We start from the raw sequence: 15,238 nt of genomic DNA on the forward strand, positions 1-15,238 counted from the left end.
ACTTCTCTAAAATTGTGTTTTTATGTCTGCTTCACTTTGCAGTTCACATTTAACATGGTCATTTTTGCACATTTCCTGGAGTTTTTTATTAGAATTGACTTTATTTGAAGTGGAAAACAATGTCGTATCTTTCCATGATATTAAAATGAATTATGGTTTTCTTTTTTTCCATTTGCTCAGGGATCTGCTGCACATGGGTGTAACTTTGGCCGGGCATCAGAGAAAAATCCTTTCCAGCATTCAGACGTTCCAGAACAAGAGCACAGCAACTGTGACTTTCTAGCCGACCCGTCCTCTAACCTGGAAGTGAACGCGGCACACAGGTGTGCAGCCGTGTCCCGAAAGCATTCTGGATGCTTTCCTTTAACCTACTTTGAACATGATCTCCAGGGAAGATGGGAGAATGTATTCCTAACCAGGAGAAAGGGAAAATAAATTGAGCAGATAAGAATGACTGATGAGACTTGTTCAGAAACTGGCAGGAACCTGTCACCTGGAGTGACTCTGCCTCATTTTTACCGTTCATATTCAGTATTTTTACATCCACCAAGTAAAGGACCCTGTACATGTGCCAAAACAAGAGGAATGACAGACCAGAGTTTACAGTTTCTCCAGTTTCTCTTCATTCTGAAAATGCATTGTTTGCTTATTCGTTGTTCCAAAATGTCCCTTTGAACTTTAACCAAAAGAGACAAAAAAGAAATACTAATCTGACATTTTTAGCTTTCATATTGTTGTGTAATTAGGAATAAACTGTTTTCATTCTGGGTGTCTTACATCACTTCACCTGTCGTGTCAAGGCTGAGCATCGTAACTGTGGGATTGTACCTTTTTACCCCGTTTGATTTCAACATTACCTCTTCTTTACTCAGGTGTGATGTGTAAAGCAGACTTAAGAGAATGCTGTTCTTGCCCTATTCAGACTCTTTATCCTCCCTCGTCTGGCTCTTCCTCCACCATATCAGCAACGTGTGAGGAGAAAAAGGAGACATATCAGCACTTTTGTCATTTCAGAGTGAATCGTAACCGTCGGTGATTCCATTTGTTTCTCTTGAGCCGTGTTTCTGCCAGATGTTTCTGCTGGCCGCCTAGTTTTTATCATATTCAACTTGAACAAGGACCAAGTGGACTGAGAGACCAGAGAACACTGTTCGGTCCAAAGCTATCTGGCCTCCGCTTGTTTTTATTGACATTATTTTTTATTACTCTTTACTGTGTATTCCTCATTTCCAGTGCTGTTCATTTGTTTATGTGGTCTTAAATGACAGTTTTATAAAAAAAAAACAAGGATCTCTCCTCAGTCATTGTGTTGTGTGGGTAGCAGACAAGTGCCAGTCAACTTTTGAGTTGAATGTATCTTTCTGTCTTCCAATTCTGGCAAAAACACTTCTGCAAAACCACACAGATAGTTTTTACCTTTTCACAAGCATCGGGTTAACTGGCAGCTGAGTGAGATGGATCGACCAGTGCTCCCCCTTCTTTACATTTAAACAAGGTGCGTCAGTTTCTTTCATCAGATGCTGGTTCTCTGTCAAACGATATTACAATTTGGTAATGAAAAGAATGCACATCTGACAGGCTAGCTTGTAGCTCCTCAAACCTGGTTTCTATGTGGAATGCAAACAATGTTAGCAAGTGGAATGCTAAAGATACTGGGTAATCCCCCTCCCCACCCCCGTGCACACTCACTCCCTCAGTTGCATCTGGCCAACACTGACCCTTTTGACATTTAGTTAATGAATATTTTTCCTGCAGGAAATCTGAACCTGTGGTGCATTTAAAAAAGGGCGTTTGAACGGCTCTGGAAATGCACCAAAGAAAACTACAAACCTAGTTTCGATAAAATGTCGGGACAAAAGATTTACATGAAAGAGAATGCATCTGTCCGTAAGGTTTACTGCAATGACGCCGCTAATGCAGAGGCAAAATATACAGATTTAGGAGCAACTTGCATACTGCCATCCAGAAGTTTTTCAGGGAAGACGTTGCTTATTTCAGCAAGTCAACGCCAAACCACATTCAGCACACGCTATGACGTTTACCTGGTCCAGACCTTGTACGCTTTGAAAACGTTAAAAAAAACATTAAAATGTATAAAAACAGCCTTGTTAAACGAAGAAGAAATTGAATGATTCATTGAATCAATAAACTTCTTCAAAATTGAGGTGCTGCATATGACCACTCGGTTGTATGGCAGCAAAAATCATTCATTCCCTTTTCTAATGTAAATTATAGGCTTTAGTTATAAGCACTGGTATTGTCATGGAAGAGATATTGCTTTAAAGATTACATGATATATGGTCTTGATGTTGAAGATCTCAATAAAAGCAGCTTTTAAATACTGAATAAATGAAGTATGTTTTGTTTACACTCATCAAAGACTCAATTCTCAGCGTATCTTCGTGTCGTATAGCCTCTGTAAACGGTCAGCAAGTGAAAACTGTATAAATGAACATGCATATCATCATACACAATGATTTAAAATGTATGATTTACCGTCTCTGCTCTGTTCCAGCAGCCCAGGATACCTCTGACCTGGATTCAAAGAAAATCATTCCACAGCCAAGCGGCTACTTCTTTGCCAAAACACAGGACCTTTGTGCTCTCTAACGTGCTTTTATTCCACAGCCGCTTAATGTAAATTAAATAAATGTTTCATTATTGGGTTTTATCTTAATGTCCTGTCAGAACTGTCTGAGATCATTATGCTAAAAGGTCTAGCGGGGTATTTTTTTCTGTTTTCTTTGTGGCTCGTGTAACAAACTGGCCTCTCATCTATCCTGTTGCCCCGTTTTTTTTAAATAATAAGACAGATGAGAGACCGTACGGCATATAGTTTACTCTCAGTCCCCGTACAATGCCCCAGCTTTTCTTTCTTGATGCCTTTCGTCTGCATCAGCAAGGAGCCTTTACCCCCAAGGCTTCCAAGCTTGTCCTCTCTGTTTCCCTTCCTGGTCCTCAGCCCTTTTAATCATGAAGAGATGTTCTTTTCTTCTCCTGTGCCTTGGGCTGAGAGCAGCTTATAGCACAGCAGAAGCTTAAATTCTCTCGCGCACACTTTGTTTGCCTCTCCCCTCCTATCTGCAAAGTCACCACACCCAGGCTAAGCTGAGAGGGCTGCTAAAAGTTCATTGATTGATATACTTTGATTATCTCTCTTGTTTTTGACTCATTCCTCTTGTTCTGTTGCTCCTGTGTGGCCTGCAAACTATAGACCTGCACAAGTGGAGCTAAATGGATGAGTAACTGTTACTGGAAGCACTTGTTATTTTTTTTTTTCAACCCTACAATACGTTTTGGCGTGCTTGAGAGTCTGTGTTGGAGTGATTCATGGTTTGAAAGAGACAGACAGGCATTCATCTCTGGTTTCTACTTCTGTCAGTGCTTTGGGTGACCCATGACCCCCTTCTCCATATAGTGCAAAACTAGCCTCAGCTTTGTCTGTGAATCTGAATGGCCATTCATTAGAGCTGCAGACCAGGCCAACCAGGTTTTTTGCTCGATTGTGTCATTACCCTCACATTCCTGTGTGCATTCAAGTGTGGAGAGTTTGTATGTGAGTGCTGATTGCTGGGAAAGGTGGGGGTTAACCAGATGGACAGGTACATGGGGGTTTGAAAAGCAAGAGGGGGGGCGGCAGGGGAGAAAGATAAGGTGAAATAGTTTCACCCTGTCTGGAGCATTGAACAACATCCTGCATCATATATGTATTTTTGAAAGTATTGTACCACAATACAACACTTCCATAAAGTTTGAGATATCACAAGGCATGTATTTCAAACTTTCAGATGAATTGTCTTGAATCCAGCTTTGTGTAAACACTGGATCCCCATGCTGGAGTGATTATATCTCCCTCTTACTGAAACCCTCTGGAACAATCAGGAACACTTTCTTTCCGATGTGGTCAAACGGCACGTCACACAAATGAGTTACTTTCAAACAATCCCCCCCCCCCCCGCTCCTAGAAAAGCATTCCTGCTTGAAAAGTCAGTTGTCAATTGCAAACTTGGACTTGCTTTCATTCTCTGCCAGTCATCTTTTTAGATCTGCAGCACATCTTCGCAGCAGCAATGACTTGAGGATGGAAATTCAGCTTGGAATGTGCCACTCCGTTAGCGCCAGATTTCCTCCCAGAGACGGCTTGCAGACATTTTCATCAAAACGGCCTAATATTTCCCAGCAAATCCAACAAACAGCCTGCTAAGATTTTTTTTTTCACTTGTGTGCGCCGCATGATTGCGCTGAATGAAGGAAGGCACATGGCTCAGCAGAGCGCTTGCATCCTGCTTCCATTCTGTTTCGTATTAAATGCGATCACTGGGAAAGTTGTCCCTCTTTGCAGCTTCACAGCACGTCTGTTGACTTTGCGGGAGCTAGTGCCAGGTCATTGCTGTAAATAAGAATTTGTTTATCGCTGGCCCACCTGGACAAATAAAGGTTTTAAAAATGTAATCATACTTCATGCTGCAGTACATTATTATCACGAAAATGTTTATTTTTCATTGTGCACTTAATTCATTTAATCAACGGGAATCTTTCGACCGCGAGCCCCTGCTGTCTCCCAGGTGATAGGACTGATGTAGAAGATTTCTCTGTCTATATATCATCAACTTTCAGGCTTTCCATTTGGAATTACTTGAATTTCTGCCCAAATTCCCAGAAAAATTGGTACCCTGTATAAAATACACGTGCAGGCAGTATGCGATTGGTTGCAAATCTTTATATAAAGATTATCTGCAATCTAAAACTGACTGGCCACAATCCCCAGGCCATTGGGCAGCACTCTATTCAAAACAGACTATGATTCTTTCTTGGAAACCACTGCATGGGCTCAGGAACTATTCTGAAAATCAATATCAGTGAATACAGTTCATCGCTTTGTTTAGAAAAGTACATTTAAACTCGATCGTTCAAAGAAACAAAACATTTTAAAAAGACCCAAAAGGCTGTCGTCTTCTTTTGACCTGAGCTCATTTAAGATTGGTTGATGGTTCCCTTAGTGCACATGCACATGCTTATTTCAGCAAGACATTGCAAAACAACACTCGCACATTTATTATGACAGTAGGGCTCTGTGCTCTGTATGTTATTCTCAATAAAACATTAAAAAACATGCTAATTATTGACACTTGATCATTTGATGGCAGAAACAGGTCTCAAAAAAGTTGGGACAGGGGCATAAAAAGAGCACCTAAGAGATGCAGAGTCTCTCAGAAGTAAAGATGAGAAGTAGAATCTCCAAAATCTTCAAATTTTGGAGCAATTTCAGAGCAATTGCACTTCATAGGAAAATAGTGAAGACTTTGAATATCATGCCATCTATAGTATATACTATCATCAAAACTTTCAGAGGATCAGAAGACACCCGTGCACGAGCGACACGTCTGAAAATCAGTAGTGGATGCCGGTGATCTTCAGGCTCTGAGAAAGCACTGCATTAATAACAGGTGGGCTCAGAAACAACCACAGAAATCCTTGTCTGTGAACACAGCTCACCATCCCATCCACATAAACAGGTTAAAGCTCTGTCATGCAATGAAGAAAGCATCTGTGAACATGATCCAAAAACACTGATGTGGTCTCTGGGCTTTAAAATGGACTGAGGCAAACTGGAAAACTGTTCGGTGGTAAGACATAAATTTGGAATACTTCATGGATGCTAGGCCCTCCGGACTAAAGAGGAGAGGGACCTTTTGGCTTGATATCAGCGCTTAGTTCAAAAGCCTGCATCTCTGATGGTATACTGGTGCCTATGGAAAGCAGAATCAATGCTAAACATATGTATTTATGTACAGGTTTTAGCACCACGTGTTCTCCCATCCAGATACCTTTTCCAGAGAAAGTCCACAGATGGTTTCCTCAGGTCTCAAATGTTTACAGACTGTTGTTAAAAGAAGAGGGGATGCTACACAGGCGGAAATATGGCCCCATCCCAACCTTCTAAAGACTTGTTGCTACCATCGAATTCAAGTAAAGTATAGTCAAATGTTTTCTGTTCTATGTAAATACAAATTCGGTTCATAGGTTTGCAAGTAACTGCATTTGTGTCACATTTTACCCAGTCCCCTTTATATGGAATTGTGTTTGTATGTATTCAATCTCCATTTATGTTATTATCCATTATTCTAACAACCATCAGTCACATAAAAGTTACATCTTATTCACTAAGAGCAGATCAGGTGTTTGTTGGAGGTGGTAGATAAAGAATGTGATTATGGACATTAACACTTTGGGATAAGCAAACAGCCGCTCCGAAGGTGTTGGCAGGTTCCTGCTCAGTCTCAGCTTTCAGCAGCCATCCATCTCCCCTGTGGCTCCCTTTTGTTTTCCACTCTGCAGAGATGTGCTCTTTGCCTTGAGTGGGGGAAAGAAAGGAGTGTGACCTTCCCACTTCTGTGTGTGAATCACCCCATATTCTGAAACTCAATCCACATGCATCAACGCCTGCTATGCTGGTCGGGAATTAAAAGTAGGAGGAACCTATTAAATTGTTCTACAAGAAGGGGCAGAGACGCTTGGCGTGGCAGGAAAGATTGTGTGTGTTTCTGAAGTGGTGGGAGGTTCACCCAAAGGCCATGATAAGAAGCATCTCATGTTAAAGACGTTTCTGATCAGGGTGATTGATCATCTGTGCTGAGATTGATGAGTTTACTTGTCTGTGTTAGGTTTAACCTCTCACAAAGGCCTCACCTTTATGTCCTAACTCAACTGAACTCCTCCGCACAGCTGAGCTGCACAAGTATAAATCTTTACCAACTGCTGAAACATGCCACCAAAAGTCACGACGAAACAACCTTTTCAGGCTGACCACCGGGCTTTTTTTTGGTGGTTTTATTCAAAGTTTATAGAAATTGGGAAAAACTACCGAGCAACATGAAAGGGTTGCTTAAACTGTGCTACAATAAAGCCCTCAGTTTTGTCTGTTTGTTCTGTTTCTCGTGATTACAGGGACGTCTCGCCTTCATATTTGTATTGTGGGTCATTGCTGTTTACCTTAACTGGATGGCTCCCTTTCATTTTCTACATTTTAATTACTGTTTGCCAACCAATAGCCTGAATGAGCTATTTTCACAAATGCTTACAAAGCAAATGAGCAGTAAAGGCACAACATCCACATAAACAATCGCCCACATAGGCAGCGCTGCACAGAGAACATTTTTTGTGCTTAAATGTTAAGTGCTTTGAATGCATCTCCTCAGAAAGCAGGACCAAATTGCCACCCCCCCCCCCCCACTCCACCACCTTTCTTTCTGTCCCCTTGTGCCTCACCAAACCTACGGCCAAGTGTTTCAGCCTGTTTCAGAACAACAGTGCGTCAGAACTGCTGTTTATACTGTAAAAACATGACCGCTCACGTTTAGTTCTGACCCCACAAACAGGCGTTCAGCTCTTACTGTGACAGTTTCCAGGGCAATGAAGGCCGGTGTGTGTGTGTGTGTGTGTGTGTGTGTGTGTGTGTGTGTGTGTGTGTGCGTGTGCGTGAGAGATAGTTGTCCACTTGGAAATATGAGCAAAGAGCATATGGTTATGATTTAACCAGCATCTGGACGCAATACAACAAGGTTTATAATGTTTAAAGTGTGAGTGAGTGAGTGAGTGAGTGAGAGCGGTATTGACAGTAATCATATTGCAGAAATAAAGAAATGCAATCCTGGGCATACTAACTAATTTAACACTGCTCATAACAGCAACGACCACCACCCAGTTCCAAGTGCACAACATACTCAGAGGAAAACACAGACATGCTGAAGGGGGCGTGTTAACTGTGCTATGAGCTCCCTCTAGCGTGTGCAAAGTGCGGATTCTGTTTATTTCTCATTTTTTGACGGAGAACAGTTATTGCTGTCATTAATCATCTCATCGTGACACCGATGTTTAGTTGACATAAAGTCGGTGGATGCGTAGATTGTGCGTATTCGTGCGTAGAGACGGTTTCAGCAGCGCTCACGGGGTCTGATAATAACAGCATCGGATCCGACATCGGCTGAATTAAAAACCAGACGATCTTCTCTGCAACAATCCGCACGTGTCACGCCCACATCGAAGCCTTTTGATGCCTGGTTGGCACAGTCTGTGCGCAGTGTGCTCTCCAAAACACCGTGTGCAGCCTGCGCCGCAGTCTGGGTTGACACAATCTGACATAGACACTTGGAGCAGATAGGGCAACGCGGGGGCGCGTGGTTCTCATTTGTAGTCAGGTCAAATACATTACAAAGATCCATAATGTATTCCCCCAGCGTACAAATATGAAGCTGTTCTGTGCTTGGATTTTACGCAAGAGATGTGCAGCATTCAAAAATATCCTCCTGTTTCCCTTAAACCTCACGTAGAGGAGCCGACCAAAGTACAATTTTGCATAATAACTTTGAGAGAGTATCACAGTTGTTCTGCTGCGTTGCTTTGCTGCCTCTCAGCGGCAGACTGTGACAGGAGCACGTTTCTCTTGGCTGAACACGACAATCTCTGAATGAAGGCACTTTCTTTCTGTTCAAAATCTCATCATAGAAAATAGTTTTTATAAAAATGTATGTAATCTGTCTGACAATAGTGTATAATAATAACAATGTTTATGTCCTTTTTTTTGCATGGTAAGAATTTAAACTTACTGCATGACAAACTGTGTTCTGTTTTTATCATCAAGACGCTCTTTTTTTATAGCCAATCATGTGACTAATGTTCCGCCTGGTGATATAAATCATTGTGAGATGCTCCAGCAGTTGTGTTTTTAGCATAACCTTCCAGTCTTTTATTGCCCCCTTGTATTAACAGCATTCTCAGTTTAATGTAATCAGTAAACAGGGGAAGAAAGGGAACAGGGAAGAAAGATTTGAGTAAGCATTTGGCTTAAGAGGATCAGAAAAGGGGGGATGATTAATGGCAACCATTACTGGCAGTTGACAAAAACAACTTAAAACTAGAAACTTTAATCCATATATTTAGCAGATCTACCGGCACTGGCAAGATAAAAGCTATCCTTGTGTCAGGGTAGTGATGGGTGACGTTCTTTTTTTATATCTCTTTAGAATCTAAAAGTGAAAATATCAGGGCTCTCTGATGATATTTTGGTAATAAATGTTGTGTTTTTTAAAGCTCATAGTTCAATAACATATGAGATGAAGTGTGGAAATATACAAGGTATTAAGAATGAAACTTAAACCAGTGACAGAGATGTTTACAGGCTGTAAAACTTGTTTGCTCTGGACTGAATCAGAGAAGCACGAACATGCACATCTGTCTGGACCAGCTGCCATAACACAGAGAACATGAGCACAGACAAGGAGACACACAGAGGGAGCGTGAATGCATAAGAACACCATGAAACTACGAGATCTTCACACATGAAGATTATTGTCTTCTTCTATAAGGTTTAAAATGTTATACTGAACCAATAGAAAATACAATATAAATCACGTGATAGAACAAGCATTCAGACCCTTAACATAAATAAAACTGCCTATGTGTTGTTGGAAAAAATGCTGTTAAAGTAAAAATAGACGAGTATTTGATGCTAAATATAGATAAAGATTGAAGTTATAGTGCTAATTGGACTCTGCTGACAAATATACTACAATATGTGTCATCATCAGATCATTAACAACCAAGCACCAGTGTGTAGATATATATATATATGGTGATGATATAGGTGTTAACAACTCATAGACTAAAATGTCACTTAATCAGTTAAATGTGGGGATCCAGAAAGATCTGAAACCACTCTCTTAATCTGTAACAACGTGATTTATTTTAATATGTTGCTTAATAAATAGTCCATCGTATAAAATCTTAATTTCAAAAGTAACATCAACTAAAGCTGTTGAATAAAATTCAGTGGATAAGACGGTACAATATAACCCTCTAAAGTGTTGAAGAGTAGAAGTAGAAGAAGTGCTAAGTAGAGTAAAACGAAAAAATCTTAACTGGTCATTTTCATCAGTATCTGGTGAAAATTTATATGCATTTAGCATAAATTGAACCTATAGCCGCATTCGGACAGAGCAGTTCTGAGAACGCACTTCTAAGAATGGTCAACCTGGAATTCCATTCTAATAGCTGCCCTTCCCCAGGGGAACTGTTTCAGTTTGCATTCGCACATGAATCGGGACCTTGATAGAGACTGATGCGACGCAACCGTCTGCGACAGCGACGTGTTACTTTAGCGCCACATTCAACAACAAAACAGAACAAAACAAAACCTGCGAAAAGTAAGGAGAGAAGAAAAAAACACCACAAAGAAGCTAATATGGAAAGCGGGGAGGTCACCGTGTTCATGGTCTGCATGATGGTGATATTAATCATGGACGATCACATCGGGCGTCTAAGATCGAGGCTGGAAGAGCTCACAGAGAGAGTCAGGAGACGAAGGATGGAGCGCAGGCCATACTTCTTGGTTTCATGAAGGAAGGAGAGCAGAGCGCCGCAGACAAAGGAGAACACGTGTCAGTTTAACTTATTAAACACCCGCCGGTTGTGTCTGCGTCGTATGATGAAACATTTCAGCCGTGACAACATGACAAGGGGCGGAGCTACCAACCACCAAACACCTCCGCCAGATGTGTTCCTATAGAAACCAGGACAGACCCAGCCCCGGAGAAGGAGCTGAAATGGTTCCAGGAACTGAGGGCCGTGGTCCCTAGTTCCTGTATGTCCGAATGCGGGGAAAAACGGCCCTGTTCCTGAAAAATTTATAGGAACAAGGGGCCTCATGCAAGAATATTTTTGTATTTTTATTCTAAATTTCTCTTACTTTTTTTCCTACGAAGGTCTCGTACGAACACGTCAGATTCAACAAATGCTCTTAACTTCGGAAAAATGGAAATGGAAGCATGGAAGTCCCTCCTAATTTGTACTTGTTGGACAGCGGTGTATGGGAATTTGATGTACCGTGGGTGATAAACTGATGAGAGTTTTGATGACCAAGGGGAGCGCACGACTCACAGAGGACTGGGACACCCTCGATCTGTCTCCAATCTCCCTCTGAAAGGTTTCAGTGGCCAAAAATCCAAAGATGGTGAGGACCTGGTTACGCTTCCCATTGACCTTGTTATATACAGAGTCAAATTAACCTTCAATTAGTGCATAATTGAAGTCAAACAGAATAATGTCAATAATGAATAGTGAAGAAGAATAATGTATATTTATTTGTGTTTGCTTTAAAGTAATTAAATACACAATCCATTAGTCAAGCAAACTTGATTGGAATAACAGCGGACTATTTTACGAAACTCCTACGACAGCTCTGGATCACTCGTGAATTCTGTTCGTAAACGTAAAATGCAAAAAGATTGGTGAATGCGCAAATTCTCTTAAATCACTCGTACGCACGACTTGAGAACAAATCTGTGCGTACGAACGGTTCTTCCATGAGGCCCATTGTTCCTACAGTGGAAATGTGCCTATTGAGAACATGAACAATTACTTGGTTTAATTTGGAGCGTCGTCCTGTGATTTGCTTCCATGTAAACCCAAAGCTGCAGATTAAATCTTCTTTTTGCTGCAACTGCATATAAAGGTGTCTATAGGTAAGCAACACTGACACTGAGTGGGAATCCTGAACAGCGGTTGGTGTGATTCTGGATGAAAGAGGGCAAGTCTCCATCTGCAACGGACTCACTCTTCACCACCTACGTCTCATTGTACAGCATGTACAAGTAGGAGAAAGAAAAAGACATTGTAGGATTCCCTCGTGGTTTTTATTGCTCTATACCCCTGAGTTACTACATCTTTGGACTGACTAAATCTATCTTTGCACAGTTACGCAACACTTCACTAAAAACAAACTTCCCTGTTCTAACCCAGATAGGACAGTTACACAATGTGGAGAACAGTTTCGCATACTGAAATCCAAATGTATAATTTTCTATCTTTTCCCGTCACTCATCACATTAATCCCACTTCTTAGAAAAAGACGGAGGCCCACAGGCGTCCTACCCTGCCTGTGGAAACACTGCGTGCTGTAATTTACAGTAGGAAGATCAAGGCTGTCCTCCAACAGCTGCCAGAGCGACTGGTCAGTCGAAAGAGTGATTATAGCAGCTTAATCCCAGATGATCTCTGCTTCTAAAAGCCACTGCAGCAGAGGCAGGATGGAGCACAGTTTAGGAATAATGCCCGGTCGCCATGACAGCTGGAAGAGGAGAGAGCAGAGACGGTTAAACAGATGTATCCCTGGGCCGTCAGATTGTCGGTTGATGCACTTTTATTCCCCCATTAAGTCATCGATAGTTCTTTTATTCCTCATCATTTAACCATGAAAGCTTCCAAATACGGAGCATGTGAATAAGTACGTTTGAATCATCTCTGAGGATCAAATTAGTGACTTACGATTGTTTCATGGTGTCAGTTATTTGACAATAAACACTATTTTTTCTTCTCCATCATTGGCTTCTGATTTGAGATTTAACAGCAACGTACACAGGAGATTAGGAGGTGGATTTCTTTGCGTATACTGTGGAAAAGTAATCCTCTTCAACAGCATCAACCTTTAAACTGCAGCATCCCGTCTTCTGCTCCCTTTTTGCTCGTCTTTGTGTTTCTTTTTCTTTTTTTTCCCCCTTAAATTTAATTTCACATCGGTTGCCTGGTCCTTACTTCTGAACATGACATTGGTAATAAGACATTTTCCTTCCACCTCCAATGGTGAAAGGTTCACACGTTCTGGATCCTTTATGGTTTGTGTGAAAAGCAGTCCCTGGGGGGGGGGGGCTTGGCTTGCACATTAACTCGGTCTGAAGTCACAGCCAGACTCTGAGAGGAATATGCCATATTCACTAAGCTGGACAGTCAATTAAGTTATCATGTAGGTTAGAAAAAGTAAAATGGGAAAGTAAATGAAAACCCCAAATCCTCCGGATGGGATGGAAAGGTCAGAAAGCTGGGCTCTAACAGCCTCTGCTGATTATACAGTGGCTACAGAAGTGCAGATACTTCCGGGCGTTCTCTTAATCTGAACAAATGTAAGCCCACAAATCCCCTCACTGTCCCTCCTTTGAGAGATAAAGCGAGAAAGATCCTGATTGCTTTCCCTATTTGCTTGTTTTCTTTTTTTACTCAAAGAAGCACCTCACATCGGCAGGAGTCATTGCTTGTGACTGTGTGCTGCAGCTGACATGTCAGGACTGGCTTTGTTTTATTTTGGATACAGACTCCTCAAAGGAAGAACGAAGACTTTTTGATATTTCACAAGTGCTTTAAGAGTCTGACATCCCGGGACTGGATCTTTCAAATCTTTCACAAATCTCTATTAAAATAGCACTGCCTTGTTGTTTTCTTTCTAACTTTAGAAGCAGCTTTTGCCTTAAGTGGCTGGATGTAGCAGGTAAAGCTGAGAGCAAAAGAGGAGCGAAGAGCGATTTCTAATCACTTCCAGCACCTGAATCTACATAAAAATGTTTGCCAGCCGTGGTGGAGGAGGTAAAGGGGGGAAATACTCAGTGGAGGACCTCTATGGCATCAGCAAGAAGCCCAAGGCATCCGCCTCCTCAGGGAGCATCGTGGCCAAGACTGGAACCCGGAGCAGCAAGACCTCGGACCAGAGGAACGAGTCCGAGGCTTTGGCCTCTCAGATACTGGAGGCGGCGCACAGGCTGGTGGAGCGGCGCCGACTGGAGCTGTACCTGAGGGAATGTGGCCTCTCACTGACCGAGTTTGAGGCTAAACGCCCTGCGATGCCGTACAGGTGAGAGGGAGGGAGGTTCTGCAAGGTTACAGCAGGGAAATACAGCACAGTCTGAAAAGAAAAAAAAAAATTAGAAGTGATGTATCCATGTAAAACACCTTGAGACAAACACTTGATTTTTATAAAAACTGATGGAGGTTCTACAAAGAAGATGAATAACAGCTTAATGCGCAAAGATCTGCCAAACCTACATATTTAATAAGATGGCAGATGTGGAAGCAGAATATCGGACCATCCTGAGCACATACTTATCTCTGCATGATCCGTTCAAATAATAAAATTAATATTTCTTCTATATATTTCCAAAAAAATGAATTTAGTTGAGTGCTTGAAGAAGACAGCCACTGAGGGCAGGGAGTAGAACTATCATTCATGGGTGAAAATAAGGACTGTAGTTGCAGGCTTTTTTTTTTTTCTTTCCTCCACTGGTGACCTAGAAAGGAATACCAGGCGTTTGATGAGATTTCAAAGCAGAGGACCACAGGATAAATGCGGCTGAACCACAGAAGCATCTGGTTCTGCGGTATCACTAATGAGGCTTGTACTTGAGCCATTGTCAAAATTTCAACCTCCAAAAGACGAGCTGACGGGGTCAACATCATCGATGCAGAAGTTGAGGTTTAATGATGCATGAATTGAACAGCAGGGGACAGTCAGTTGGTTGTGATGCTGCTTGCATCTTTTATTTAAAGTGGTCCGATTAGTTATTATGAAACGAAACATTCTGTAAAATATTAAGATGAGACTAACAAAGGGGGCAAGCATGATGACACAAGCTTTGGGGGTATATATCGTAAGTTGTGGCATATTTAATAACTTCTGCAGTGCTGCGTGCCTATTAGCTGTCGCTCATGATGAATGGCTGTTAATAAATACTGGTTTTGAATGTCATTGCACAACATGGCATCAGCCTCACCCACAGTCATCTGGATCCAAGTAAAGTGCCTCTAGGTGGCAGCGTTACTCTGGTGTGGAGACGGCCACAATGACTCAAAAGCAAAACAAAAAAAAAGGAGAAACAACTGCTGCCTGGAGGATATCATGTGACACTTAGACTCTCACAAAACATGCTTCAAGCATGCTCTGCTGTGTGATTTACCTTAATATTGCAGTCAGTGGTGGCATGCAGCCTCACCAGAGAGTGATTCGGCTTATTCCACCGCCTCTGGCAGAACTGCTCCTCTTACTTGAACTAGCTCTTGAAATCTGTAATGGAAGCAGTTTCCTCTGCCTCTGAGCAAGTGATGTGTTGGACTCAGTTAATCTGTGTGAAAATGCACCCCGATCAGAAGTCCCTCCTGATTGAAAATGATTGCTTTTAACGGAACGGCACAACACAGAAGCTGGCATCTTCTTTCTCTTTGCTTATCTGGCTTTGCTGGAAGCAAACGTTCTGTTGAGCTCCGGAGAGTGCAGAGCAGATCTGGGAAAGTGAGACTTAAATTCTGACTGGCAGATTATGAGGGCTAAATGAATAATCTGGTTTTACGATTTCAAAGTGAGGCATATTTAATGTTACATTTTAAAGGATCATTCTACTAAAATAATCTCTTTTTGACAAAC

General features: G+C 41.8%; 1 protein-coding gene across 1 annotated transcript in view; it reads left to right on the forward strand.

Moving 5' to 3' along the window:
- The window catches only part of LOC142402206 (ephrin type-B receptor 4a-like), a 39,926-nt gene extending 37,576 nt beyond the window's left edge, over nucleotides 1–2,350 (forward strand). Inside the window, exon 17 of the mRNA XM_075487764.1 lies at nucleotides 181–2,350. Coding sequence (XP_075343879.1) covers nucleotides 181–283 — 103 coding nt within the window. The 3' untranslated portion in view covers nucleotides 284–2,350. The remainder of the gene's footprint in view (nucleotides 1–180) is intronic.
- The last annotated feature ends 12,888 nt before the right edge of the window (nucleotides 2,351–15,238 follow it).

This window comes from Odontesthes bonariensis, chromosome 16, assembly GCF_027942865.1.
Source record: "Odontesthes bonariensis isolate fOdoBon6 chromosome 16, fOdoBon6.hap1, whole genome shotgun sequence".
NCBI lineage: Eukaryota > Metazoa > Chordata > Actinopteri > Atheriniformes > Atherinopsidae > Odontesthes > Odontesthes bonariensis.